The 27301-nt window shown below is 42.3% G+C and overlaps 2 protein-coding genes across 8 annotated transcripts in view; one reads left to right on the top strand and one right to left on the bottom strand.

Annotated features, from left to right (window-relative positions):
* dnah9l (dynein, axonemal, heavy polypeptide 9 like) overlaps positions 1–18829 on the top strand; it is a 70501-nt gene extending 51672 nt beyond the window's left edge. For all 6 annotated transcript variants that reach the window (XM_034612792.1, XM_034612791.1, XM_034612790.1 and 3 more), the window contains 2 exons: positions 6998–7012; positions 18817–18829. The gene's annotated coding sequence lies outside the window, so the exon portion shown is untranslated. The remainder of the gene's footprint in view (positions 1–6997; positions 7013–18816) is intronic.
* Positions 55–23760, bottom strand: LOC117777823 (rap guanine nucleotide exchange factor 4-like). 2 transcript variants are annotated; one of them, XM_034612807.1, is made up of 30 exons: positions 23319–23760; positions 19114–19256; positions 18431–18519; positions 17293–17439; positions 12495–12567; positions 11797–11852; positions 10317–10423; positions 10086–10207; positions 9461–9644; positions 8803–8887; positions 7989–8049; positions 7378–7454; positions 6729–6875; positions 5946–6040; positions 5708–5793; positions 5221–5299; positions 4255–4405; positions 4078–4166; positions 3942–3969; positions 3784–3859; positions 3337–3483; positions 3107–3204; positions 2744–2869; positions 2347–2525; positions 2129–2219; positions 1991–2041; positions 1417–1504; positions 1242–1306; positions 1031–1085; positions 55–927 (listed from the first exon to the last, which is right to left on the bottom strand). In XM_034612807.1, the coding sequence occupies exons 1-30, from the start codon at positions 23384–23386 to the stop codon at positions 800–802; spliced, it is 2991 nt and encodes a 996-aa protein (XP_034468698.1). In that variant the 5' UTR covers positions 23387–23760; the 3' UTR covers positions 55–799. The 2 variants fall into 2 exon arrangements, with proteins under 2 accessions (XP_034468698.1, XP_034468699.1); XM_034612808.1 differs by lacking the exons at positions 17293–17439; positions 18431–18519; positions 19114–19256; positions 23319–23760 and adding an exon at positions 13381–14048 and having other exon boundaries at positions 800–927.
* Positions 23761–27301: the final 3541 nt, after the last annotated feature.

Genomic DNA, 27301 nt, shown 5'->3' with positions numbered 1-27301 from the left:
GCGGGAGGCTCTCTACCGTTTATATTCGTCACAGTCGCATGGTGACAAATTTGAACACTTTTTGCGATATCATTGGGGCTTTAATCTGACTAATACTCTGTTAAGTAGCTTTGGAATTCTATATGACTAGTTAAGGGACATCGATATTCACCTAAAGGACATTAAATCCTAAAGAAACGCTTGTGTAGGTTATGGAGTAAATAAGTGTGATGTTCATCTGTATATTCCACAGGGGAAGTCTTCACTACAGTCTGTGGGGTCCTCTGTGTTTTCTGTCTCTGAGTCGGGCCGTCACGAGAATGGTTTTGCTTGACAGGCAGCTACAGTAATATATTGTAAACAAGGCTCATCCGGGGGGGGGGGGGGGGGGGGTTGTAGCACAACATCACAGGACACTCCGATAGAAATCCACTGTATAGAACGCAAAGCCTATGAAGTTCAGTCATGCAGGATATTGATTCAAGTTCTATACATTACAGTTCTATCTAACAGGTCCCAAACAGCGACAGCTAATAAACCATCAGTCTGGGGGGGGGGGGGGGGGGGGGCTGAGACACGGCGACGGGAGAGCAGCTGAACAGTTTGTCTGTCCAGGAAGAAGAGGCGTTTAATGGCACAGTATAAGTCCTGGATCCACAAGAGTCCATGACAGTGCTTAAGTCATTTACTGTTGTGATTTGCTACTGATAATTCAAGTTGTATTATTTCTATCCAGGTAACACGTGTGTTTTGTCTTTGTTGTTGTTGTTTTCGAATGCTAACGTCACAGAGAAGGCGATGGCGGTGGGAGGTCTGGAGCTCATGTCCGCCGAGGCTCCAGCCTGTAGGAGAGCTGCGTCAGCGCCCTCTGGTTGTCAATCACGCAGAACTTCCTGACGTAACCCCGCACCTCTGCTTGGTTTTTGTTTGGTTGGCAAATGTCGGGATCTGACACAGCGACAGGAAGAAGTGGAGAGGAAGAAGAAAACGTGTATTGAAGGATCTACTATCAAACGCAGTAGACAAATGGGATAAATAATGTAGCACTCACTGAAAGGTTGACTTCTACAATGCTTCACTTGCCGAATCGTGTTAGCTATAATACGCTGAGGAAATAAAGAGATACAAATATTGGTTGAGTGCAAGTGAGGAAAAATATGACACTGTTAAGATACTGATTATAATTAGTACAAATTATTAATGTCGTTGTTATTATCCTAAAGAAAACTCATTTTTCCTTTTCTTTGCGCACAGAAACTCACCATTTTCTCAAAATTGACCATGTTGTCAATAAATGTCTTGTTGCCCTCGTGTGTGAATGTCATATCTGAAAAGAAATACTGAGAATGAATGGCGGCCATGTTTGTCCCACAATGTTTCTCAGGAGACACAGATACAGATGTACTCGGACGCGTCGACATTCACAGTGACTGATACCTTTGAGAAGGAGGGGCATGAAGGGGATGATTGGCGGCTCCAGTTTGGTGACAGTGAGTCGGTAGGACCGGTGGTTTCTGGATGGGTCCTGTTAACAAACAAAGTGACAGAGTTAATACCTAATACATGTAGAGGTTGGTTCACCATGATGATGAAAAACACTACTTGCTTTTCTTTCTCAGCACTGATGATATCGGGTCAGGCAGTAAGATTTTACCTCTGAGATAATGTTTAAAACAACTTTACAGATTTCCATGAAACTTGGTGTAATGATGGGACATGGGCCAAGAAAGAACCCATTAAATTCTGGTGCAGATCCAGGAATTTTTTATCACTAGCTTCAACATTGCGAGATAAGGTTGTCAAGACATTTTTACTAATCTTAATGAATAAATCAGACAGATTTTTATAAGTGTGTGCAATTTGGTGCACATCCAAATGATTATCTGGATCTAGCGGATTTGAAAGTGGTTGCAAATAGGGATTCAAACCCTGTAACTACCACCAGTGTGTAGTGAAGCTGAACTGACCCATTACAGACATAATCAAAAGCCACTTTTGTTTGGGAGCTTACCATCATGCTCTCAAACTCGGCATAGAACTTCTTAAACTTGGAGGGGAGTTTCTGCCAATAAACAGAGAAGTGAGTTTAGCAACAAGAGAATGTAAAGGAGGTTTGAGATCGATGCGTTTCTGGAGGAAGACGTTTTACCTCCCACGTCTGGGTCAGTCGGCTGACAGCTGGGTTGCTCATCCCCATAATAATGGCAAAGAACGAATTCAGGTTTTTGAACTCTCGACAGCTGCAGACAAATAAACAATCAAGCGAGAAATGAAGCGAAGAAATAAAGGAACTCCTCCTCTAAGTGCATGTGTGCTACAACGACGTGCATGTGAAGCACGTGACAGTCGGCAGCAGGTCCAACTCACTGCGCAGCTATCTTGATGAACTTCTTCAGGAGCTGGACTCTCTTGCTGAGCTGTCCGCAGAGGCACACCTCAGTGACCACCCACAGTTGAACCTGGTTGAACCTCCGCAGGAACAAGTCCAAATTCGCCGTGGTTCTCCTGAAGCTCTGCCGGCCGAACGTGTGGTAGAGCAGCTCGTGCTGAGGGGAGACGGGAGGAGACGGGAGGAGACGGGAGGAGGAGGAGGAGGTTTAGAGTTCATCTAGTGGACAGGTCCTGTAAAAGCCAACTTTGAGTGCAAGGTTACATATGTATGATCCAAACTGTTATCCGACTATAAGACTGTGCTTGTAACATATTGTAATCTGGTCACCACTGGCCTGAGGTTGTTCTCAGTGTGTATGTGCACGTGTGATACCTCATGTACACAGCTGAACAGCTCCCAGTCATACATGGTCATCTGGTAAGCCAGGTCCTTAGAGCTCATCAGCTCAAAGGTTGACATGGATCCTGCAGTGGGGCCCTCCTGCTCCGGATGAGGAGTCTGAGACACACACAAAGAACAAGAGCACATATAAATTCACAAGCAAAACAAATATATAAATAGTGAGCCCAGGTTCACACACACATCGGGACACATTTACACATGTGGTTTTGTCCAAGTTTACAGTTATCACATTTCCAACTCCACTTGTTTTTGATATGTTGTTTCTTTGACCAGTATGCTTTCAAATATTTGTCTTTAGTGCTATAAACCAGTTCAATCAAAATGTCTTCTTACCAGACTGCTGAGCTGTCCACGAGAACAGGCAAATAATCGTCCGTTGAGGCTCACAGTCGAAAACACTGACACGTCACTTGGCTTCAACATTAGTTTTTCTGTAACACGAAAGGGAAATCGCTCAGCTGCAGGACCCAGATATATCCCAACATTTACACACAGACACCTCGAACATCCTGGATCAGTTTTTAAGGTACATTCATGTACAATAAGCAGCTGAGTGTTCTTACCACCGGCAGAGCTCAGGTGGACCAACACCAGCTCATCTGTGATGCAGAGTTTGTCGGCCACAGCAGCAATCACTTCTCTTCCCGTTGCTGCCACGGCAACCCGGATGGTTGTGTATGTGTGATCGCTGCAGTAGACCTTTAGTAGGACTACACACGCACACAGACACACACACACACACACACACACACACACACACACACACACACACACACACACACACACACACACACACACACACACACACACACACACACACACACACACACACACACACACAAAAACAAAAAATATCCTGAAATACAATTACATGGTATGTGATCACATCTGGTGAATTGATCAAATGTCCAAGATGAAGATTCATTCACACGGAACAAACGAAACAGGAATACAAGTCCTACATTAGATACAATGAGATCATACTGAAGATTTGAATTTTCTGTACTTACTGTCGTCCTGATTCCTAATGGGTTGTTTCTTTTGCAGCCTTTCCTCTCCGTCGCTGAATTGTCGTAATAGGGTTTTCTGTCAAAGTTACAAAGAGCAACATGTGAGTATCTCCATCACTGTGATGCAGCATTTTCTAAAAACACTGGTCTGAACGTACCTTTTTTGTTGCTTTGGCTTCTTCTGAACTACAAAGTAAAAGAAGTGTAGACATAAAGATGCAATGAACACATTTAACTGGGGTTGGAACATAAAACACGGAGAGAAAGTTGAATGCGTGGGAGCTGAAAACCTACTGTAATTTGATGATTTTCTCCAGGTCAGGCACTAAGTCTTTCAGAGCTCTCAGCATCCGAGAGTCATTTGATAGACTTCCGTACAGCTCCTGCACAAAGAGACGGAGAGAAGGAAGCACAGTCATCACATGTGCAAGTGGTGTGATTTACTACTTTTGAAACTTTGCTTGGGTTTACCTCCAGGAAAGCGAGTGCGGCCGGTTCCTCCTGCAGCAGGTATGAGTGTGTGTTGGCCCAGCGCAGGGTGATAACCAGGGCCCTCCTCTTACTGTTCAGTGCATACTCCAACCTCTCCTGCTCAGAGCCGGGTGGAGATACCGCATGGTAGGTGCACACGAGGTTAAAGATGAATACAAAGATAGATAGATTGTGGATGGGGCTTTGACCAATAGTCAAAGTGGAAATCATTTAATTTTTTCTCAAAGATGGTTTCTCTCATTTAAGGTAGTTCTTCACCTAAAGAAATTTCTGGCAAGATTGGTTTTAATTAGTTATTTGATGCTATTAGAATGGAGTGAAACGTCATGATTGACAGGTGAGACTGACTTGATCAAGCACGTGTGTCGGTGAGACCTTGCTACTGCGACTCCATCCCAGATACTACTGTGAAGACTCTGCCTCCTAAGATGGCAGCGTTTGTATTCTGGTATATTTTGGCTTCATTTCCAGAGAGTGGGAAGAAGTGGAGACATGTCGTCCATCATTAGAAACAGCCTGTGGCTGTAATAAATTCACTTCACTGCATCCCTCAATAAAAATGAAGGCAGTGTTTATTGTTTATATTGTGTAATCATGGTTGCAGCCGCTGTAAAACACAAGTAGCTGAGCACTTGCACTTCAATGACTAAGACAACAAGAAAAGACCTTCTCGTCTGGGATTACAACTTGTTACTATGGTGTGAGGAGGTGAGGACTCAGTCAGCAGCTCATTAGTGCTGGATGGCAAACTGCTGCTTCAGCGCTTCCACAAGCAGAGCTGCAACTGGCACCGCTGACATGCTGTCAACATAACATGTTGGCTACTGTTCTGATATGTCAGTGCACTTGATAAGTGGGTATCACAGATATAATATGAGTTTTAAAAGGAAAATGCCGAAGTACCAGGGCAGAAAGAGCAAGAGAGCGTGAAGGCAGAAAGGATATTGTGCCATGAGCAGAGGACAGAGCTGGCTGTTGGCCATGAAGACACACTGCATGAGGACAAAATCGTCCACTGCTGGGTCTGACAGGAGAGGAAGAGAGGGAAGAGAGTCAGAGGGGAAACAAAGGAAATGAAGTGCAAGAGAATTAGGAGGCTAAAAAAAGATTGTGAAAAAGCCATTCCTCTTATTTATCTAATCTTCCATCTTTAACTGTAATGCATTTGATTTCGGGCCTGCACAACCTCTGATATGTATAACAACATCAGTGTTTTGGGGATTAAGTAAAGGATTAATTGGATGGTAAACAAAAACATAACTCACAGTGTGCAAATTTCATTAAATAAATCCATGGCCTACAACATCATATCACAATAAACTACCTGGGCTCAACAGAAATTTGATGTTTCAGAGGAAAAATATTATAGTTGAACAATATGAGGAGCTCTCAATATACAATTATATGCAATCCGTCCTTTTCTTCTGGCTACCTGGATCATTGTGATGTATGTCCATCCTCATGGTCTCCAGGAAGTGCTCAAGAATCTTCTCTGGCATTCCTGATATCACAGTGTACCTTCAACAGTGTTGCAATAAAAACAAATCAACACTTTAAAGCAAAACTGAAAGAGGGATTGGCACATATGTTTTTTTGTTTACTTCTAGCTAAGTCAGTATGTGCATTTGTTGGTTCTACATGCGGACATGTGCTTCTAAACACACACATACTTGATGCTTCCCTGGGTGGAGGCTCGGGGACTCTTCTCTAACACCAGCACGGCTTGTTCGTGTTCTTTCAAACGCACCGTGTTGGCCTCCACATCCTGCAGGAACAACAACACACAACACACAACACAGGGTCACTGCACGTCAAATAGGAAGCTAACCCTGTCTGCGATCACGCCGGTGTGATCAAATCATGTGATGTGTGTTGTGTGTTCTGTGCCAAGTAGAAAAACTTGTTTGTCATATAGGCAATGTTGTGCTGAAAGACAGATGTCAAACCTTGGCAAAGGGAAACATTGTTTTGATGTGGTGTATGAAGGCTTAATCGAAATCTTATATTTAACATGTGATTTGTATTTAGGGTTATTCTGCATTATATTTTAACCCTATGTTATGTGTCTTTGAGCATTGTTAAAAGCACCATAGAAATTAAATGTATTATTCTTCTTATCCTTCTTATTATTATTATTATTAAAGCATGCAAAAACAGCCAGATTAGCCCGGGATTCTAAAAGGTTAAATGTAATACACCTTATATACCAGTGGGGGGAGACAACCATTGTACAGCAGTACCAGACAGTGCAGCATAAAGCTTTGACAGACTGAATAATATAAATTATGGGATTTCCTTTCATTTACAAGGAGTACAGTGGATTACATCTACATTTTGACTTGCAGGTTGACACAGTTGATTCAGTACTGACTCTGTGAACACTTTGGAGTAATTGGATGCTTGTGTAACTCAGTGTGTGTCCCATCAGAGTCAGGACAGAGTCCAGCTCTCACCCTGAGTATCCTGTTGAAGTCCTCCTTGTCCACACGCAGGAAGTGGCAGTTGTCCTCTCTCAGGACAATGGAGGCAGCTCGAGGTGAATCTGTGACCAGGGCCAACTTCCCAAAGTCGTCGCCCTCGTGGAGTGTGCACACAACACCCTGAGGCACACACACACACACAGACAGACACATAACAAGATATAAACAGAGCTCAAACACAAACAGGTCACTAGTTATCTTAAGGCCTGAGGAAAAATCAGAAAGGAGCAGGAGCACTTTAGACTGGGATGAATCATGTGTGTGTCTACCTATGTGTATATGTATGTGTGCAGAATACCTTTGTGTATGTACTTTTAAAGTGTGATCAACGTGCGCACACATGAACACGAACAGTGCATGTGCCTGTCTAGTGGTTGTGTGGTGTGAATTTGTGTATGCGGACAATCCCTGAAGCCATTTAATCACAGTGATGAGTCACGAGCAGATTCTACTGGTGGTTCCCGGCCTCACAGGGAAACACCAGCAAACTGCTGCTCGGATCCAAACAGACACAATGAGCAGCAAATCTTAAACATGTAGGTGGGTGAATGCATTCAAGCACATGCACACATGCGCACACGCACACACACACACACACACACACACACACACACACACACACCTTGCCATAGATCACCACATTGACTGAGCCCTTCTGGATGATGTACCATGATGTGCCCTCCTCTCCTTGGTTAAACACTGGAAGATAAAGAGGGCATGTACACACGTGACTAAACCTCTTATTCATCCTGAACACCAGAGCATTTCAAACCGCAGGCGCTCTCTCCCCCGGGGGGAGGAGAGGAATATCTAAACACACAGACATGATACACATATTTTTAGATATTTTGGAATCTGACTAAAAGTTCCTCAGGACATCATTATCTCCAATGTCCATCGCAAGCAAGTGTCTATAAATAAGTTGTGACATCAAAGGATAGAGATGCTCATCATACCTCATGTGTGTAACAGTATAACAGTAAATAATAAAAACAGGAAATGCTTATTGCTAATTCAGCATGCTTTAATCCCAAAGTGTAGAAATATCAACATATCTTGGGAGTGTTTATTTAGCAGGTCGGCGTTCTTTATTCTTAAAATTCATTTAGCTTCTCAGCCCACGGATCTGAAATCATGTTGTTGTGTGTACACAGAGAAAAGAAAAATAGCTCAAATTGGAGCCTACAGCAAAACTGCTACACAAACAAAAATGCATTCAAAGTGAAAACTCACACACGGTTCCAGCTTTTGCATGCGACTCGAAAATCACAACGCTTGCCAGTTCCCTCTTCACCTGCAAAGCACAAAACACAGTTTCCAAATGAAGGTTATATATTGTTTTTTAGCAGATCACAATATTTTTCAATGACAAGATCATAATGAAAGTACAATGACAAAGTTCCTTGTACATTTTTTTTATCGTGCTGTAATTTCTATATATAAGCACTGTATTCAGAAAATGAATGGTGGTCAGTGGGACTAAAAACTAGTAAACCCTGGAATAGAAAGGGTCTGCATTGGTTTTTACTGGGATGTCATTTCTTAAATGTTAAATATTTGACATCACTTAACTCTGTACAACCTAAGCTAAAAGGTTATGCAAGTCAATTAACTGTAATAAATGATAAAAGTACTACAAATGTTTTAGGACAGGATTTCTCACCATACTTTGCTAAATTAACACATAAAATATACTGATCCAAAGGATTTATTTATAAAAACGTTGCTGACTTATTATGTCCTAATTGGTTAAATGTAAGCCCTGTGGTTATGAATGTGCTTCCTGTGATTTGCAATGCTGTAAGAACATCGCGTCGCTGCTCATGTTCATAATCTAGCAGGAAAATCACTTCTTGAGCCTGTGAAGATTCAAGACCTCCTCCACGTGGCGAATGCTTTACCCTTTACACTGGTAAGAGGATCGCCTGTGACACCAACTTCTCCCTCAACTCTTAAACTCACAAAAAAAACCTGTGCCATGTGGTTCTGGTGAGTTGAACCAGTGCGGTGCCTTTAAAAAGAGAAGTGGAGCCTCTGGCTGACTCACAGTGTTGGAGAGGTGAGCTAAGGCCTTGATGTGAAGCAGCTCATCGTAGATGATCTCAAGGTCATCTCCTGTCCTCTGACCAGGCCTAGGGAGAGACACACACACACACACACACACACACACACACACACACACACACACACACACACACACACACACACACACACACACACACACACACACACACACACACACACACACACACACACACACACACACACACACACACGCAGGGGTTAGTCAGAATGAACTCACCAACATCTCATGCATGCACTCCACCACTCATCATGCTGAGGATATTGCAGATGACACATCTTAATGCTAAAGTGGTTTGAAGAATACTCACTATGATAATACTGTATATAACATTCAGTTTATCATAAATGTAGCATACGGTATTATCATCATGTGAAATGATGAAGCTATATAATGGTTTTACATTTGATTTGGTTCTCTACAGTTTAAATGAAAAACAGATAATATTGCCATAGAGGAGTAAATTACATATAAAAAGCAGCAGGAAGTAGGGTTGGTGAAATGAGCTTCCTTAATTTACATGAATATATGATATGTATATACATATCATATATATAATGATATCAACTCGTAATGTGTTGCTAGTGTAATGTAAATGCTGCACTATAATCGGCTGACTAACGATTTCTTGAGGATCATGCGCAGCAGGGCATCGGGGCCAATCTGAGCGACGAAGAGGATGGTCTCCGGCAGCTCCTCCTCACTCTCCCTCTTCTCATCCTCACTAGGCAACGGCGTGTCCTCCTCGTCATCATCAAGAAAACGGTAGAACAGGTACTTGTCCTGGAAGCCAAGCTCCTGGTCCACTGAAGTGCGAGACGACAAGAACACACGTGTCAAAGGACACATGTAAACATTCAAAGAGAGTTCTGTCTTGATTGTTTTTTATCATCTCAAAACATCATTTCAGAAATCATCTTTGAAGTGTGTGAATCTAATCAAGACTAAATCTTTATATTATATCAATGCTTTAAAACTTGTAGTTAATTTTCCCTCTGGAATTCATTCTAACATTCACTGTGAATGATGTTCAGATTCAAAACCCTCAAATTTAGCCTCCATTTTTTACTCTGAAAAGCACTAAAATCGAATTTATGCATTAAACGATATGCATAGTAATAACCAGCTGTTTTGTGGCAGAGGTTTGGGAAGTCCCTGCAGTACATCATGACAACTATGTGATGTAAGTAACTTAGCAGCATGCACCATGATGAGAAAGTCATAAAAACACCCAAAGTGTTAGCTACCGTGGTTTAGCACCCCTTCCTCCAGCAGTGCCTGCCACATCCCGACAGCATGGGACCGTGTGAGCACACATGCACTCTGCAGCACCAGCCAGTCAACCAGCTCCGTGCCAACACAGCACTGTCTGCAATACACAGGAAAACACACAGTTACACAAATAGTAAACTGCAGAGACATTAATAGTAAAATTCTGTAAAAATACACACAGTCTGTTTGGTTGTAGACAATCCTACCTGTAAGTCTTGAGGTGATACTTCCTGTCTCGAATCATGTGCGGGGCTCTGGACAGGATGGCGTTACGTAGAACCTTCCCGGCTCTCTGCAGTTTCTCTGAGGGAATCTGCCGAACACCAGGGAGGCAGAGTGAAGGGGTGTTAATTGGAATCCAAGAGGCAACACTTACAATCCTTTATTCTTCCTCTGTGCTGCAACATTTATGTAAAACCAATCTTAATCCACATCTAAAAGACTGGAATTACCGCCACGCTCTTTTATACAGCCGCCAACCAGTGCAGTTTCAATCCAGAGACATTTTTTTCCAGATTCATATGACCTTTAACCGCTGAAATAGGATGAATTAATCTTTGAGTCCAAGTGACGAGGCAGACTTTAGACATCATGTTCAAGAGGCCGAAAACCTTTAGTGATGCTGCTGTGACTTTGACCTTTGAAAATCCAAATCTAATCAGTTCATCTGCGAGTCCATATTTGAAAGGATTCTCTTGAGGCGTTTGCAAGGACGTGTGGACGCAGCGGCCCCGGGCTGTCCCACCAACACTGTGTGTTTTAATGTTTGTACGTATATGTCTACATGTCCGTCCCATGTATAGTCGCCAGGTGGTGCTTGACTTTGACCTTTGACCTCCAACTTCTAATCAGGTCATCCAACGTTTGTGCCAGATAAAGCAATTTACCAAGTTAAATATCTTCATCTGACAGACTATGTTTTGGAGAAAGTGTCAGTAATAACATAAAATTGACCTTGATTTTGATCGCTGCAAGTGATATATATGGAGCACTCATAACAGGAAACACTGCACACATAGCAAACACCCTGCAGATCACACCTGCATCTCAGACAGAGGAAACCAGCAGATGTGTACACACACACATACACACACACACACACGCACACAACTGCTATTGAAAACAACAAAGAAAGGCATGCTAATTGAGCAGATGGGATCTTTCTTCTATGTGCATGCATTAGTTAGCATTAGCATAAGTACAGAGGATCACAGCTGTGAGTCCTCACTTGTCTCTTCACAGAGAAAACACACACACCTTTCAAAAATCCATTCTGACATTCTGATTGGTTCACAAACATGTGCGTACGCAGCGGTGCTCGCTTTTATGACACTGTGCTCCCGTTACACTAGGTTCATTATCATGCTCTTCGTAACATACATACAACATACAACATACAACATACGTACTAATCAAGTTTCTTCACACATCACTAATCTACTGGGCTATATAATTACATATTTTCGTGCAGAGCTGTCAACACAGATATTCTGACACAAGTAGAGAGGCCTCGAGGAATCAAAGACAAACTGAGGCTGCCCAGCCACGGTGGTTTGGTTCATTCATGCTTTGTGTTTGCCGAGAGGAAAGACCCAGTTCTCAAAAACCAGAGCTTATTTCAAGGATACGGTTATCTTTACTTCCTACACAAGCCCAAGACAACTGTGAGGCAGAGTGGGTGGTTACCTTGTTGTGAGCTTTGTTTGCCGAGTCGGAGTTAATGTTTTCTCTGTCTGTGAGTCCTGAGGAGCAAAAACGAGCATGAGCATGGTGCATTTGAAGTCTTCTGCAGAATACACAAACCATTTATTAAATCGCTTATTTGCTAAATGCTAAAGCATGCAGGGAAACAACCTGCACGAGGATTCCTGATTAGGTGGGAAACAGGTATAGAGGATCGTAAAAAAAAGACGACGGAGCACTTGACACACTCTATTCATTAAATAAAACATGAAGAACTCCTTTTTCCTTTTCCAGTAATAAGAGTCATTAAAGCACATTATGCTTTTTTCCGTATCAGCCACATTTACAGTGTTTCTTTTATTTCAGTGTTTGTGTTCATGTTAAATGGACTGAATATATTTAGTGCTTTTACACTCTTACAACCACTCAAAGGATGTTAAAGTAAAAGCCGCGATTCACCCATTCACAGACACATTTATACAGCTGTTTTATACGCAGCGTTTTCTCTATCACAACCATTCACCCACTGTCGGTGCAGCCGTCAGGGGCAATGTGGGGTTCAGTATCTTGCCCAAGGACAGCTGATGCAAAGTGGAAGAGCAGGGGATCAATTCACCAACCTTCTGGTTAGTGAACGACCCTCTCGACCTCCTGAGTCGCAATGTGTGAGTATGTGTGTGTGTGTGTGTGTGCGTGCTCACTGTCATTGTTAGATCCACTCTCCATCGCTCCATAAGGAGGGGCCAACAGTCCAGCCAGGCTCTGACGATGCTTCTAAAAGACAAAAAGACACACGGGCACTTTCAGCCAGTGTCAGATTTTAAAACATTTTACACCTCAACTGTTGCGATGGGTCAACTCTACCACATCGTCTTCTATAAATGTCAAAGTCATTACATATCGACACACACACACAGACACACACACCCACAGCAAATACCCCTCAAAACAAAGCCCTTTGTACAACCAAGATCATTTACATGCAGAACAACTAACATTATATAACACACAAACACACACACACACACACACACACACACACACACACACACACACACACACACACACACACACACACACACACACACACACACACACACACACAGAGCAGCATTTAAACCGGGGTTAATGAGAACTACCAATGCTGCTGTGTGTGCAGATGTTTCTCTTACAGCTGTTATAATTAATAAACTGTGTTTTCATTTCTACAGCAGAGACATTAAATCCACACAGCAGGTAATTATGAGCCTGAATGTGCCACTGGTCATCTGCAAGGTCATTACCAAGCAACCCATGCCCTCTGAGGACAGACAGACACACACACACACACACAGAGAGAGAGAGGGAGACAGAGTGGACGTCTGTTTGACACAAACACCACTTCTCTGTAACCAAGAGGACAATCAGATGATTGACCAGAGCCCAATATTACAGTCAAATCTATCTCAGGAGGTTTCAATAACAAATATATATAAAAAAAAACAACAACAATGTAAATTTACATAAAGTATGACAACTGAGAGTGAAGGACTATGTTCCCCACATGCACAGTCCATACGACACAGACAGTGGAGGAGCAGGACTCACCTGAGGGAACACACTCAGCTGCCTAGAACCCCAGAGAGCTGCCCTCTGCTCCGCTCCAACTCACACACATGCCACAGGACAGCATCCTGCTCAAAACAAGCTACTCTCTCTATTTCTCTCTCCTCCTGTCACACAGTCGCCTCAGTGTCTCTCTCCGTCTCCCGCTCTCCCTCTCTCGCCAAGAACCAAACCACTCTACCCCTGGCAGGTTACCACGGTGATCTCAGTCGCCGTATGACTGGGCTGCTCCGGCGGTGGAAGAGAAAGAGGGAGGGAGAGACGGAGAAAGCAACCAGAGGAAGTGAATGAAAGGAGTAGTGAGGAGGGAGGGAGCGATGAAAAAGGAAGGAAGCTGGGGAAAAATACATTGTTATGGAAATGTTATTCTCTTTTACTTCGTATACCTCTCTAGACCAGGATGACAGTAGAAAGGAGGTCTGAGGAAGACTATCTTTAAAGTCACCACAAATTTGTGTTATAATAACAATAGCACAGATGTCCTGTACAACAAGGGCCAAGTCTTCTCCTTCATACTGAACACGGCTTGACTTTTTACAACACTGTGGGATTTGCAGTCGTGGTCGGCTGGGGGTGTGGAAGCAGGACCAGACCAGACAAATGGGTTGAGAGGGCCAGGTTAGTCTTGACCTGCCCTCTGGACTTCATTATATATACACAGTATATCCTACTATACTATAATATACTATATAGTATACTACTGGGAAATGATATATGCATAAATAGACTTAGTCTGCGTCTGTCTGTCTGTTTGTTCACTAGCAGGATTACGCACAAACTACAGGGTGGATTACCACTAAACAGTAATGGTCAGGAAACAGCCCAATTCACTGATGGTATTATTGTAAAATCAGTTGGACACATGTATCTGCAAGATTAATTTATTATGGCCATTTCTAGATTTTGCAGTAATTACATTCAAAATATAGAGGACGATGTAACTTTACAGTTGAATTAAATTGCAAGGTACTTCTCATACAATCAAATGTTTCAGCTGTAATATTTATATTAATTAAACCCTCAAGTAATACAAAATAGTGTTTGTTTATTTGTGTAGCCTGTGCCATCATAAACTTTATTGTAATGTAGTCATCATCAGCTCAATATTTATTGCCCAAAACTACCAGAATTAATTACGTGTGCATTTTAAAATTACTTCCCCAGCGCATTTAGAAACCTAAAGGTAAATCTTGATCTTACTTTTTGAATGATTTACCACAGACAGTTTGTGTTCTCATCACTTTACAACCGTATACAACTCTCCAGGATGACTAGGATCTCCAGCTTGACCTGGGACACGTCCAAGAGGGATGAGTGTGTGCGTAAACCAGCCAGGCGACACATCAGCAGACTGACACACTGTTTATTTGCACATATCCATCAGAAAGAACAAGCTGTTGTACATCTACACCCTGTTTATTCACCTCACTGCCACTTAGTGTTAGAATTATGGAGCAGCGCTTTTTTCTTTCATCCTTTCATCAAACACATGACTACATTCATCCTGAGGCTTTATAGCACTCGCCACACACACGCACACAAATTAACCCAAGCACTTACACACACACACACACATGCACACAAACATCCTTTTACTATGAGCTGAATGAAATCCAAAGCAGGACAACCCTGGGCTATGTTTTCTGCTTCATGTCTACTGTCCTAAAATAGAAAACACAGTGAGAGACCGAGTGCACTTAGGCGACAAACAAAACACTACAAGATGGCTGGCGCCCACGCTTTAATGATCACTTGTTGTCTTATCTTGCTTCTAACATTTCCTGTGGAATTAAATGAAATTTTTTTCCCCTGTTAATTCATCTAGTAATAATAATATTGAAGAGGTCATTATTTTTATCATAAATTATACAAATAAATTGAATGTGTTTAATACTAAATATGTAGGATGTTTAACAGTTTGTTGCTTTTTGTATTTTTTATTTATTCTCTGTTTTAAATTTATAAATATTTGTTCAATTTTATATTTTTTAGCATGTTCTGCACTTTTGTCAATGGTGTTTTTTTTTTATTTTAATTAATTTAATTAAAATATACCATAGATTATCAGAGCAGTAACTCAAGCCACATATACATCATTTCGTGCTTTTTTTTTTTTTTAAACTTAGGGAATAAGAATAAAGTTGTCCAACTGCTTTAAAGTCAATGATGTGCTTAGTAAAAGTATCCGGGTAGATTTGGAGTCTGATTTTGAGGTGCAGATGTGTCAGAGGAGGACACAAAAAATCAATGTTTTGCCTATAATAAGAAATAAAATGTCCTCTTGCAACTGTATTATATTATGTTGTCACACTAAGTTTAAAGGAATGATGTGTAGGTGGAAAAACTAAATTAGGTTTCAATCTAAAAGAAAATAGAACCTTTCAGATCTGACAATGTAAAATAACAGATTGAATAAAGCGCAGAGCAGAGGGTCTGGGTGCTGAGTGGGAAGCAACAGTGGACTGACCCACCGCTCTGCCAGGACTTCCTCTCCAAGTGAGACCCTGTGAATGAGATGGTGACCTCAACCAGGAGGCCCACAGAGAGGCAGGGACCACACTGCCAACTCCTAAAGATGACGCCAGAGTCCATGTTACTGAGTACTTTTTATTCTACCAGGAGAGGGTATGATAGTATCTGTTTGCAATACCTGAACTGCTCATCATGAATTAATTTATCTAATATACAAATGCATTTAAAAGTGTTTTAATGATTTAAGTTATATCTGTAATATACCAATAGGACTATCAATAGTACAGATTTTAATGTCTCTCTTTGAGCGCAAAATGAAAGATCATTGTTTTTGCATTTTTACATCTATTTCTTACCCTTTAAATAAAAAAGTATCGAGTGGGCATCAGTTGGGTCATGTCCTCTTAAAAAGCATTTTGGTCATGAATGTGTCATTAGTTTCTGAAGAATTGGATCCTATTGACTTTTGTAGCAGTAAAAGTACATATGTAGGAACTAATGTTAATTACTAGAATGGAAGAAGCCCAGAGAGGTTACATTTTACATTTGTTTGTCAGCAGGATTATAGAAAAACTGCTGAACAGATTTCCACAACATCTAAAGATGGAAGTGCGTTCAGATAAAGGTGCGGATGCAGGAGTTCTTTATCCCTTTGAGCATTGTGAGAGCATTTTTGGACATTTTTATCAATTTCCCAGGGAATAGTTCATGGATCTTGATGAAAGAAATCTGACATATCTGGGGGGACTATAATTATTACTGATATTTATGAGCGTGTGCAATTAGGTGCAGATCCAAATAAAACATTTGGATCCAGTGAATTTAAATGTGGTTTCATAAGGGGACTGTTGGGAGCTGGTGGAGGTTTGTGCTCTTTTGAGAAACATTCTTGTTACACTGGATTTTTGTGCAGTGACCTCACAATATCTGCCATGAGAAAAGCCAGGATTTGACATTTTAACTGCGACCACTCAGGATACTCAGCAGATTATGAACAAATAAACAGTCTATTTATTGAAATAGTCATCTACGCTGGCTCAACGACATTTCAAAAGATCACCTCAGGCTCCTGTGTAACTGCTTCTCATTCCAACACAGTAAAATAGGCTCATATCAGTTCATAGATACCTGAGCCACACATCATTATTAGTTTGGTGCATAATGATGCCATAACAATCCAGAGCCACACACACAATGTATTTACACCATCCCTTCTCTCTCTGTACCTTACACAACTCAATGCTGCATGTCACCTGAGGTGTGTATCCAATAAGGGGAACAAAAAGCAAAGTTGTGGTGGGCAGCCCTCTTGTGGTTAAAAGCACAATTGCAATGCGTGTTTGTCTCGAAAGGAGAGTTAATGTTGAATCATGAAGTTCCAAACTCTTTTTAACACACTCTCTCTCTCCCTCTCCCTCTCACCTCCCAGAGGCTCTTGAACTCCCTCTGCTCGATGCGCAGCAGCTCGCTGGTCTCTCTGCTGACAATGGTAGCGTGGCGTGGTGTGTTGTCCAGGATCGACTCCCCGAACGCCGTCCCAATCCCCAGTGAACAAATAGTGACTGCATCCTGCACGCAAACAAAACATATTTGTTCATCTGTCAGTGATATGGTCCTGTTTTATACCAGTATAAACTCACTGAGACACTAGAGCAGTAATAATCATCAATACGTCTAAGGTTTGCTTAACGATCATGGACAGACACGGTGAACAGACGGATTAATATGTGGAAATGAATGCAAATGAATTCAAATATGAGGGATTGGTAAACAGAGGCTACTGTAAAGAAAATATCTCTAGGTGCTGGAACTAATTGGACAGGCTAGAGAAATGTAAACACACACACACACACGACACAACACACATAGTATATCCACGCTGTACATTGATTTAGACAAATACTCTGCATGCTATGGAAACCTTTTTTCAGCTGTCCAAACTGTCATTTCATATATAGCCACAGGAACTAGGCCAGTGGTGGCACTTTAGGGCGACATACAGTGCATGAAAGGGACATTTCACAATGGGGAGGCTCCTTATCTCTGTCTTTCCCTAAGAAACAAATCCTCTCTCGCTCTCTCCCTTCGCCCACATGTCCTTCTCCTCCTCTATATATACATTATAACCCTATTTCCAGACTCTCACATTCGGGGTATAAAGCCAGGCCCAGAGCACGATTCTCAACGGACTTGTTTTCTGCGCCATGGCAGATTTGCTGCGGCGTATTTAAGCAGCTGAGAAACATAAACTACTGTAGTAAAACAAAGTCGGCAATGAAGGGAGTCGTGCAGGACCAGCTCTCTAACATCACGTAGAGCAGCCTGGCGCTTGACAGGGAGGGTTATGGTAGAATATAGTACAAGGGGGAATAGGTAAATGGCAGCCGTGAGGAATGTATTTTCGAAACAAATGCGTCCATTAGTGTCCATGAACCAAGATTCATTTGAAATGAATCACAGGATAAACGCAGAACTGACACACAACAGGAACAGAAAGTGAGCAGGTTATTGTGTCTGTAGCTCCAGTCTGAGCAGTAGGAATTGAATTTGATGATGTTACCTGGTGGTTGGCTGTTTCTGACACTTTAACATCCAGGGAACCCGAGAGCACGGCGTACCAGCTGGTGCCGATGTCTCCCTGTCGGAACACTGCAAACAGTGGAGTAACAGCATGTCAGAATACATTCAATACAGTAAACCAGGTAAAACATGTGTGTTTGCATTATACAGAAAAAACAATGCAGAAAAGATATCAATTCATGTTTACATTTTCCAAAATATATTTATTTTCTGTATTATTCTTCAAATTCTACATATTTTATTGTATTTGTGTTTTGTTTTTATTGAGATATTTGTCATTAAACTGTTTCAAATGGTTTCATGACGACATCTGGAGTCATTGCCATTTCTTTATGACACACAGATCAGCTGATATACTGGTATCAGAAATGTTTTACTACCTAATATCAGTAGCGGATCCACATTGGCCTGGCTCTACAATACAGAAACCCACAGAGTTCACATCCTCTCACATTTGCATGGTTCATGTGCACACGTGAATCAGCCTGAACACAGTGCTTTGCATTCCAAAGCATCCCACTAAAAGCTCTTAGAAGAAGACATCAAAGATCTCCTGCAGCCTGACTTTCATTCATTTCAACAGAAGAGTATAATTCTCTGTAGCGTAGCAATATCTCCTAATCCAACTGTAGCGTGTTTTTGTGTGTGTGACTGTGTACGTACACGTGATGCCTTTCTCCAGGCATTCATAGAAGGCAGAAGCGCAGATCTGCACCAAAAGGGGCGACGGGAACCTCCGAAACGCTTTGACCTCTCTCAGTCTGGTCAGGATAATGTCCACGTCCTCTCCTGAGCGCTCCGAGGGCCTGGGCACAAACACCATTAGCTCTTATATTAAGGGGTGAAATAGATACATCAGTGGTGTTTAACTGCATGATGGAACTTGCTCACTGTGAAGGAGGATAGGAAATCAATCAAAAACCTGTAGTGTGCTGCGGAATGGGCTTTGTATTAATGTTAAATATTTGCAATTACCAGTAAATATGTTAAAACATGAAAAATCAGTGGTGTACTATTGCTATCTATGCATTTGTGTGAGTGTGTGTGTGTGTGTGTGTGTGTGTGTGTGTGTGTGTGTGTGTGTGTGTGTGTGTGTGTGTACGTGTGGTTCATTGTTCAGTCTGGTGCCTCAGCGATAACAGTAGAGAGCTGCAGGCGTTACTTCGCTTGGCTCAGACCCCCCACAGGGGTGTTGATGCAAGATCTCATTTGTACGGCAGCTATTTCTAATACGCTTAAATCTGAGCACACACGAGCGCGTCACTGCTGGAAATCTGGGCGAGCGCACACAGACACGAGAGAGCACACGGAAGTTTCATCTGAGAGCTTAAACGTTCGGCTCTGCAATGTGGTGGAGGAGAACTACAGAGCGGGGGGGGGGGAACTAAATCGTATGAGAGTAACACACGCTGCAGTTAGCCCCATTCATTCACTTATTTTCCCTCTGCTCGTGACTCAGCCTTGCATGTGTGTGTGTGTGTGTGTGTTCATACAGAATAACTAATGCAGCGTGGGCTCTTTCCTTCACAGACAGGAGGCAGTCTATCCCCAATCCTCCCTCAGCTCCTTCCTTTCCCCGTCGCTCCCAGCTTTCTTCTTCTTCCTCTTTTTCTTCTGCCTCCACTAAATATTTCTCTGATCTCCATCTCCATCCAGACTTGCAAGTTTTTCTCAGGATGAAGGAAACGAACAAATGTCTCCCTATTTTCTCCTCTCCATTACTGGCACAAACTGCGTGTGCCCCCTCCCATCCATATCCTCAGATATATATCATGCAATTACTATCCCAGTATTTATGTTTTGCAAGCTCACAGGCAGCGGCGACTCCCTCTTTACCCACATGCACATGTGCATACAGAGATAGACACACATATATTTGTGTTCCAAAGCAGCAGATTGTCCTCAGTAGCTGGGACGGTACTCCCAGATAAACAGACTGTGCTTAAAGGGCTGCACTGCCAAACATGTCTCCCAGTCCCACAACATCTGCCATTACAAACAGGTCTTTTTCTTTCTCTTCCTGTGTTTCTCTCCCTTTTTTCTTGTCTCTGACTCATCCTCCCATCACCCACCTACTGCCTCGGTAACTCCAACAGAGCGTCGTATCCCACAGTGCGCTGGGTTAATGGTTTCGACAGGGGGATTCCCACTCTGTAATAGGGACAAACACGGAGGTTGACTCTGCAGGGTTAAAAGGACAGCACCAGCACCACCCCTTCACCTCTCCGTCTACAGTGAAACGGCTAAGATCTGTCAGTTCCAATTTTCTGCTCAAAGCCTCGTTGTTTTGTTCTTTCTCTTTTCGTTTGTCATGCATGCGCTCGCTCGCTTCCTGCCTGTCTGGTGGAATCTGCCTCGCCCGTTGGTGTACAACGAATGTGACCTGAGAGCTGTTCACCTTATCTCCCTCTCCCTCCCTCCATCGCCCTTCTCTCTCCTCCTTGACTTCTCCTCTACTCCACCGCCCTCCCCCAGTGCCCATGTCAGCAAAGATCTCAGCTTTCAACCACAAATTATGGCTAAACACACACACACACACACACACACACACACACACACACACACACACACACACACACACACACACACACACACTCAAAGGATTCACGAATAGACCACACACTGCACAGGAAAACGGAGAGACACCAGAAGGTTCTCCAGAATATTTTAGGAAACCTCCATCTGGGGAAGTAAAACAAAAATAAATCAGTGTTTCCAGACAAATAAATCATTGGCTGACCAAAATGTCAACACAAACATGTTTCCTGTTGTGGCAGATTAAAATGTTACTGTAGCAGAGTTCTTTCAGCACCAATCTGCATCACCACTAACAACCTGGGATCCTGTTAAAACACTGAATATTCATCACTATATACACTCTTCAATTTACTCTTTTAAAAACAAGTCATCAAATTACTCATCCAGCCCTTGACATCTTTGCAAATTAACCTACATGTTCCATGGAGGAAACATTAGTTTTAACTTAGAAGCCCAATGGGTTTATCCTGGTATGTCGTCAGAAAGTGTGAGAACTGCCAACAGTGTGTGTGTGTGTGTGTGTGTGTGTGTGTGTGTGTGTGTGTGTGTGTGTGTGTGTGTGTGTGTGTGTGTGTGTGTGTGTGTGTGTGTGTGTGAGTGTGTGTGGGGCTGTGAATGTGTTGACTGGGCTGTCTTTTACCTTGCTGGGGCGGCACTGAACAAAACAAATCAGATCTTATCTCACATACTTCACACTCACTTGCAATAAATGTCTTCGGACAGATATATCAGTATCTTAACCTCGTGTCTCCCACCTTACTCTCCCCCCCTCCCTGCCTCTAATTCCTCACTCGCTCACATCAACAGATACTGTAGATGAAAGCTCCCAAACACACACACACAAACACACACACATAGACCGCTGGATATTGATTGAATAAGAGGCGCATATAGCTGAGGAGCAGCCGGTGCTCGATAATAACATCCTGTCCGGGCTCCTCTTCTGACTTAACCTGCTCTTACTGACACCCACTGCTTATGGGCTGCATTTGATTTAAGATATATTTATATATTGTTCAGTGTTTGGCGGATGCTGTCATCTAAAACTCCAGATTTGTCGACATAGCATAATAAGACACACCCATCACACAATAATATTGTGTTCATTATATTTTACAGAAATCTAAAGCTGAAAAAGATTATTTCGACTGATCATTTACTCAATCGACAGAAAACTTATTGGTTTTAATGTTTATTTTAAGTCTTTACAGACATCAAAACTGCCCACGGTTTTAGAGGGTTCAGCTTCTCAAATGTGAATATTCAGTGATTTTATAATACTAAAGTGAACTGAGAGGTGTTTGGAGATGCCACCTTCTCCTTGTGCTTTTTCAAACTTGCGGATTAATCAAAAATAATGTGAATCTTTAGCTGCAACTACTTTTTATGAATGACAAAATAGAAGTGCATGCACCCACTCTTATTCCAGGTGAGGATGAGCAGACAAGATGGTAGCTTCTGGTTGCCAGGGGTAACACGAGGATGTGTCACAGTGAGGTGTGTTCAGAATGTGTGGGTGTGTGAGCAGTGGGGTGTATGTCTTAGATCATTGATTTGTCTTTAGGTGTGAGATGTATCACCTGCCCACTTGGTGCACAGTTGCCTTTTCATTTAGTCATTGAAAGCCAGGCATCTCTCCTGGATACGAGGCATAAACCCTTTGTGTCAACAGAGGCTCAAATCCTACAGCAACCATTAGAGGTTGATCATCATCCTGTAAAATGATTGGTTCAGGTACTGCTACCTGTTCTGTTCAGTCGGAGCAGACAAACTGGGAAATGTGGGGTTAACTGTGCTTCCCTGATCCTTATTTCCATGTGATGACTAACGCACACGCCCCAGTGGTGTATTCTTTTCAGTGAAGCTGTTTGATTTAAGCACACAGACATAAACCATGTGCGCCTCATCAGCCATCTTCCACAGCACAGACGTGTCAGTGAACCTCGAAGCCACCAACGCCTTTTTGACCGAGGAGATCGAAAAGCAGGGATTTCATACAAAGGTGTAAGATGATGTTGCTCTGCAGCTTTTGCCATTAGTCGATGAGGAGTGTGCATCCGCTGAGAACCACAGGAGGGTTCGACATGACACGATATTACGCTATTACTGCGCGCACACACACACACACACACACACACACACACACACACACACACACACACACACACACACACACACACACACACACACACACACACACACACACACACACACACACACACACACGCACGCAGCAATCGCCGGTTCCCGATGAATCACGTTGACGCGGATGAATGAAGGAGAAAACAGTGTGATCGTGTGTGTGGAGCTGCACCGCGGAGCCGACTCACCTTTTGTCCAGGCAGCAGATCCACTCCGCCGCAGGAGCCGAGGTGGGGGACGTCTGCACCGCGACCATCTTCCCTGGTTGGTGTGTGCTGATGCTACCGGAGGAGGCTCTCCCGGTTTGTCGGTGGTCGTTACTGGATGTGAGCTCCCCGCCCCTCCGCTGCTGCTGCTGCTGCTGATGATGCTGATGATGCTGGCGATGATGATGATGATGATGATGATGCCTTTACCCAGGCATGCAGATGACTTGTGTCAGTCTGCCTGAGTGGGCTTTGTGAGGGCAACTGGAGGGCTCACACACACACACACACAGCAGCACAACACACTGACACACACACACACTGTGGTGCATGCATCAGGGAGCTACTAGACATGTTACTGTCTATACGGCCAAGAGAATGCAACATGTCAGCAGTTGCAGGAAAGTCTTTGTTACTATCTGTGCACAAGAACAATTTGGTCTATTGTGTGTGAGCAATGACAACTGGAGAAAATCTAATACAGAAAACATGTTTTCCGACACTTATCGCATTTATAAACATTTATCGCAGTATGTTCATCTTGCCTTCTGAGTCACACAGGTGTTGTTAGTAACACCAACATGTCATTGGTCTTGTTATGACCATGAGTCTGGATCTACAGGTTTCTTCCAGTTAATGAGGGAGTTTTTCTCTTTTTTCGTGCCTTGAGATCATCGATATTGTGATTTGGCGCTATACAAATAAAATTGAAAATTTTATTCAAATCAATAGAGAACATTTTGAGATGACACATTCACCGGTATGCGCTACAAACTAGAATGGCACTCAGTAGAGCACGTACCACTGCCAAGAACCAACAGTTCTCTTTATGGAACCAAGCTGCACCAAATTGCACAGAATCAAAGATATCTCTGCTCTTAATATACCAGATTATTTTTAAAAATTAAGATCAATTCATTATTTCATGGGAAATTTGTTTAAATGTCAAAAGAACACCAATGTCGCAATGTTGAAGAAAGTGAAAATACATTTTTTTGTCCAGATCTGCTCCAAGGTTTAATGGGTTCTTTCTTGACCCATCCTTCCACCAGGTTTCACGGAACTATGTGCAGTAATCCTGCTGATAAACAAAGGGGCAGGGGTGACAGCATAGCCTCCTTGGCGGAGGTAATATTTATAAATCAGTAATGAATTCCTTGGCTCACTCTCAGACGCTTGAGTGCAACAGAGCCTATTCTCAGTGTTATTAGTAACACCAGTGCTTTTTCTTGCAGCGACAGTGAAAATGTCTACACTTAAAAAGGCCTATTGGATGGACATTGTTGTTCATAAGTCATTTGGGGATAATAAAAAAACTATTTAGAAAGGAAGCTGTGATATCCATCTCGTTCACTCCCTGAACCTTATGGTAAAAACCCATCCAGTGAGATCCACCCCAACAAGATGCCATTCCTATTCAGTTTACTCTCAGTGGTGGTCAAGTTGTAGAGAACTGGCCTACGATGGGAGAGAAGTGTACCCTTTATATTATTTTTATTTGAGGGCTATGATGTGCAACCAGTACACCAGCAAATCAGAAAACACAACAACAAACTATAAAACACAATTTATCTCTTGTCATTGTGTTTTGTGATTTGTTGCTGTGTTTTACACCTCAAGGCCACTGTAAACAGTCCCCCAGCAAGGAATCAGACTGTGGGCATTACGGTTAAATGCTATTCACCAAAGCTGTATAGGAACAGTAACATACTTAAATAAGAAACTTGTGTCAGTTAATGTTTGCAGACTTAAATAATAAAGACAATTATTTATTGAAATATCATATTATTACAATGATCATGATTCCAGATGTGATGATACTCCTTTGATACATACTGGTACATAACCCACCATATTTTTAGACTCTTGACCAGTGAATCATAATGATAAATGGGATTTGGTTGGACTCATGTCTCCTGACGAAAAGGAGAAAAGCAGCCAAACATGTGCATTGTCCGTATTAAGCTGACCATATAAGGCAGCTGTATATGAGCACTGGTTCTGTAGAGGCGCTGACGTAAATAAGCATCAGTGCAAGATGCTGCTGCCGCGGCCTTGAAGGATTCCATACATGAGATGTTGTGTGAACAGCAACAAAGCAGCGGTATAGTTTCACTTGTTATGTTTCAACACGAGAGACGGCAGCAGCAGAGACGCAGCCTGTCACCAGGGTGTCCGCAGCCAACGCAGCAAATGGAGGAAGGAAGGGAGGAGGGGAAGGAGACGGAGAGGGAGCAGCTGATGAGAGGCAGGGATGTTTGAAGCATTGATCCCTGCATAAAACAACCGGCTAACTTATGTCCCATGCATTTGAAAAATAGTGGGAGGGAACAACAGAGAGAACAACAGTTGTAAAGAGGAATTTGGGGATGTGTTCATATCCTGTTCAGGGGAAAGCACAGCAGGCCAGACAGTAAGAAGAAGACAAGAGGTGTCTGTAACATGATGAATGAGACACAATGGAGGCTGGAGGAATACTATTGAAATTCAGGCTCTTTTTCCTTCTCCTCCCGCTGCACATTGATGTTGTTAAAGCAGTTAGTTCTGCTGCATCAGGTGAATTGTCATGTGAGAATGAACCTGTTGAGATGATGTGCATGTGGACGTTCACACCTGCCTTAGTGGCACTTCTGCACGCATGCATGTCTGTAATACTGACGGGTGATTGAGCAGGTTTTCGCCATACTGTTAAAAATGAGGTGTAGTTGTGTGTCACAATAAGAAAAGAACATAAGAGCATAGAATGAAATAATGGTTTTAAACAAATAAGTATTCATGTACATCTGAGGTTTATACAGGTCAGAAATGTCTTGGCTGAGCCTCTTTCTTAAGCACATACATGGATTTCAGTTTTGGATTTCATTAGGGTTGAACCCTGGAAGGGATTGAATCCATAACTCTGTGATGCCACGCTCTACATATTTATCTTGACAGGATTACCTCACTATCACTGGTGGTGTTAAATAGTAAATGTGCAGTTCACACATCCAGACACAAAGAGGCAGTATCAATGTTTATGGATTTATAGATGCAACAATAAAAACTCGCATTTAAAAAGGGACACAGTCTAGTTCACAGCACTGTAGAAACTAACTGTGCAGAGCTCATTTAAACTGCTGACTTTGTGTGTGTGTGTGTGTATATATTTAAATGTTCAGAGGATTGTTTCACAATTCCCTCGTGAAGCTGGGGAACTCTAGATATGGTTGACTGAACAGATAACCATATGGGGCATGACTGTCTGCATGACTGACACACACTGACACACACACACACACACACACACACACACACACACACACACACACACACACACACACACACACACACACACACACACACACACACACACACACACACACACACACACACACACACACACACACGATATCAGCTGTCAGACAGTATCTCTGTTTAAAGATGGCATCAGTCCTTTCCCCCCTATTTGACTATTTAAAATCAACAGAGTAAATGAAGCTGCTCATTAAAGTTAGAATTACAAATCACAATGATGCTTTTGAGGCAAATATAAAAAAAGATCACTTAATGCTATAGCAGTTATTTGTTCATATAAGCTCAATACATTGCATTAACATTTTTTACAATGATCCATTGAATCCTTGTCTGATATAATAGCGACACAGATAAGTACTGAGTAGTATGGTATTATAGTTCAAAGACAGATGAAGATATAGTTGTCAGTGCTCCCTGGTGGACAGACTCTGTAATGTCGACATTAATCTATACTATCTGTAAGGCATTCTTGTTGCACCTGACATGTACCCAATACAGATATAAAGTGTTTATGATAAGCTCAGATCAGAAAATACATCTGTCCGTTTAACAGAATAAATGGAGACAGAAAGCAAATGTGCTCATGAACCTGTGTCTTCTATTCTTTGTGTAACATAGATTATTTAGCTCTCAATACAATATGTGCTTAGCCAAACATGATACACGTTCAT

Source organism: Hippoglossus hippoglossus, chromosome 17 (genome assembly GCF_009819705.1).
Source record: "Hippoglossus hippoglossus isolate fHipHip1 chromosome 17, fHipHip1.pri, whole genome shotgun sequence".
Lineage (NCBI taxonomy): Eukaryota > Metazoa > Chordata > Actinopteri > Pleuronectiformes > Pleuronectidae > Hippoglossus > Hippoglossus hippoglossus.
This window is presented reverse-complemented; position numbering and strand designations above follow the sequence as displayed.

Coding starts and splice junctions, on each gene's coding strand:
- LOC117777823 (XM_034612807.1), bottom strand. CDS start 23,386: ATGGTCGCGGTGCAGACGTCCCCCACCTCGGCTCCTGCGGCGGAGTGG. Junction 11,853..12,494: donor GAGTGGATCTAACAATGACA/GTGAGCACGCAC, acceptor TTTGCTCCTCAG/GACTCACAGACAGAGAAAAC. Junction 5,794..5,945: donor TCCACCCAGGGAAGCATCAA/GTATGTGTGTGT, acceptor ACACTGTTGAAG/GTACACTGTGATATCAGGAA.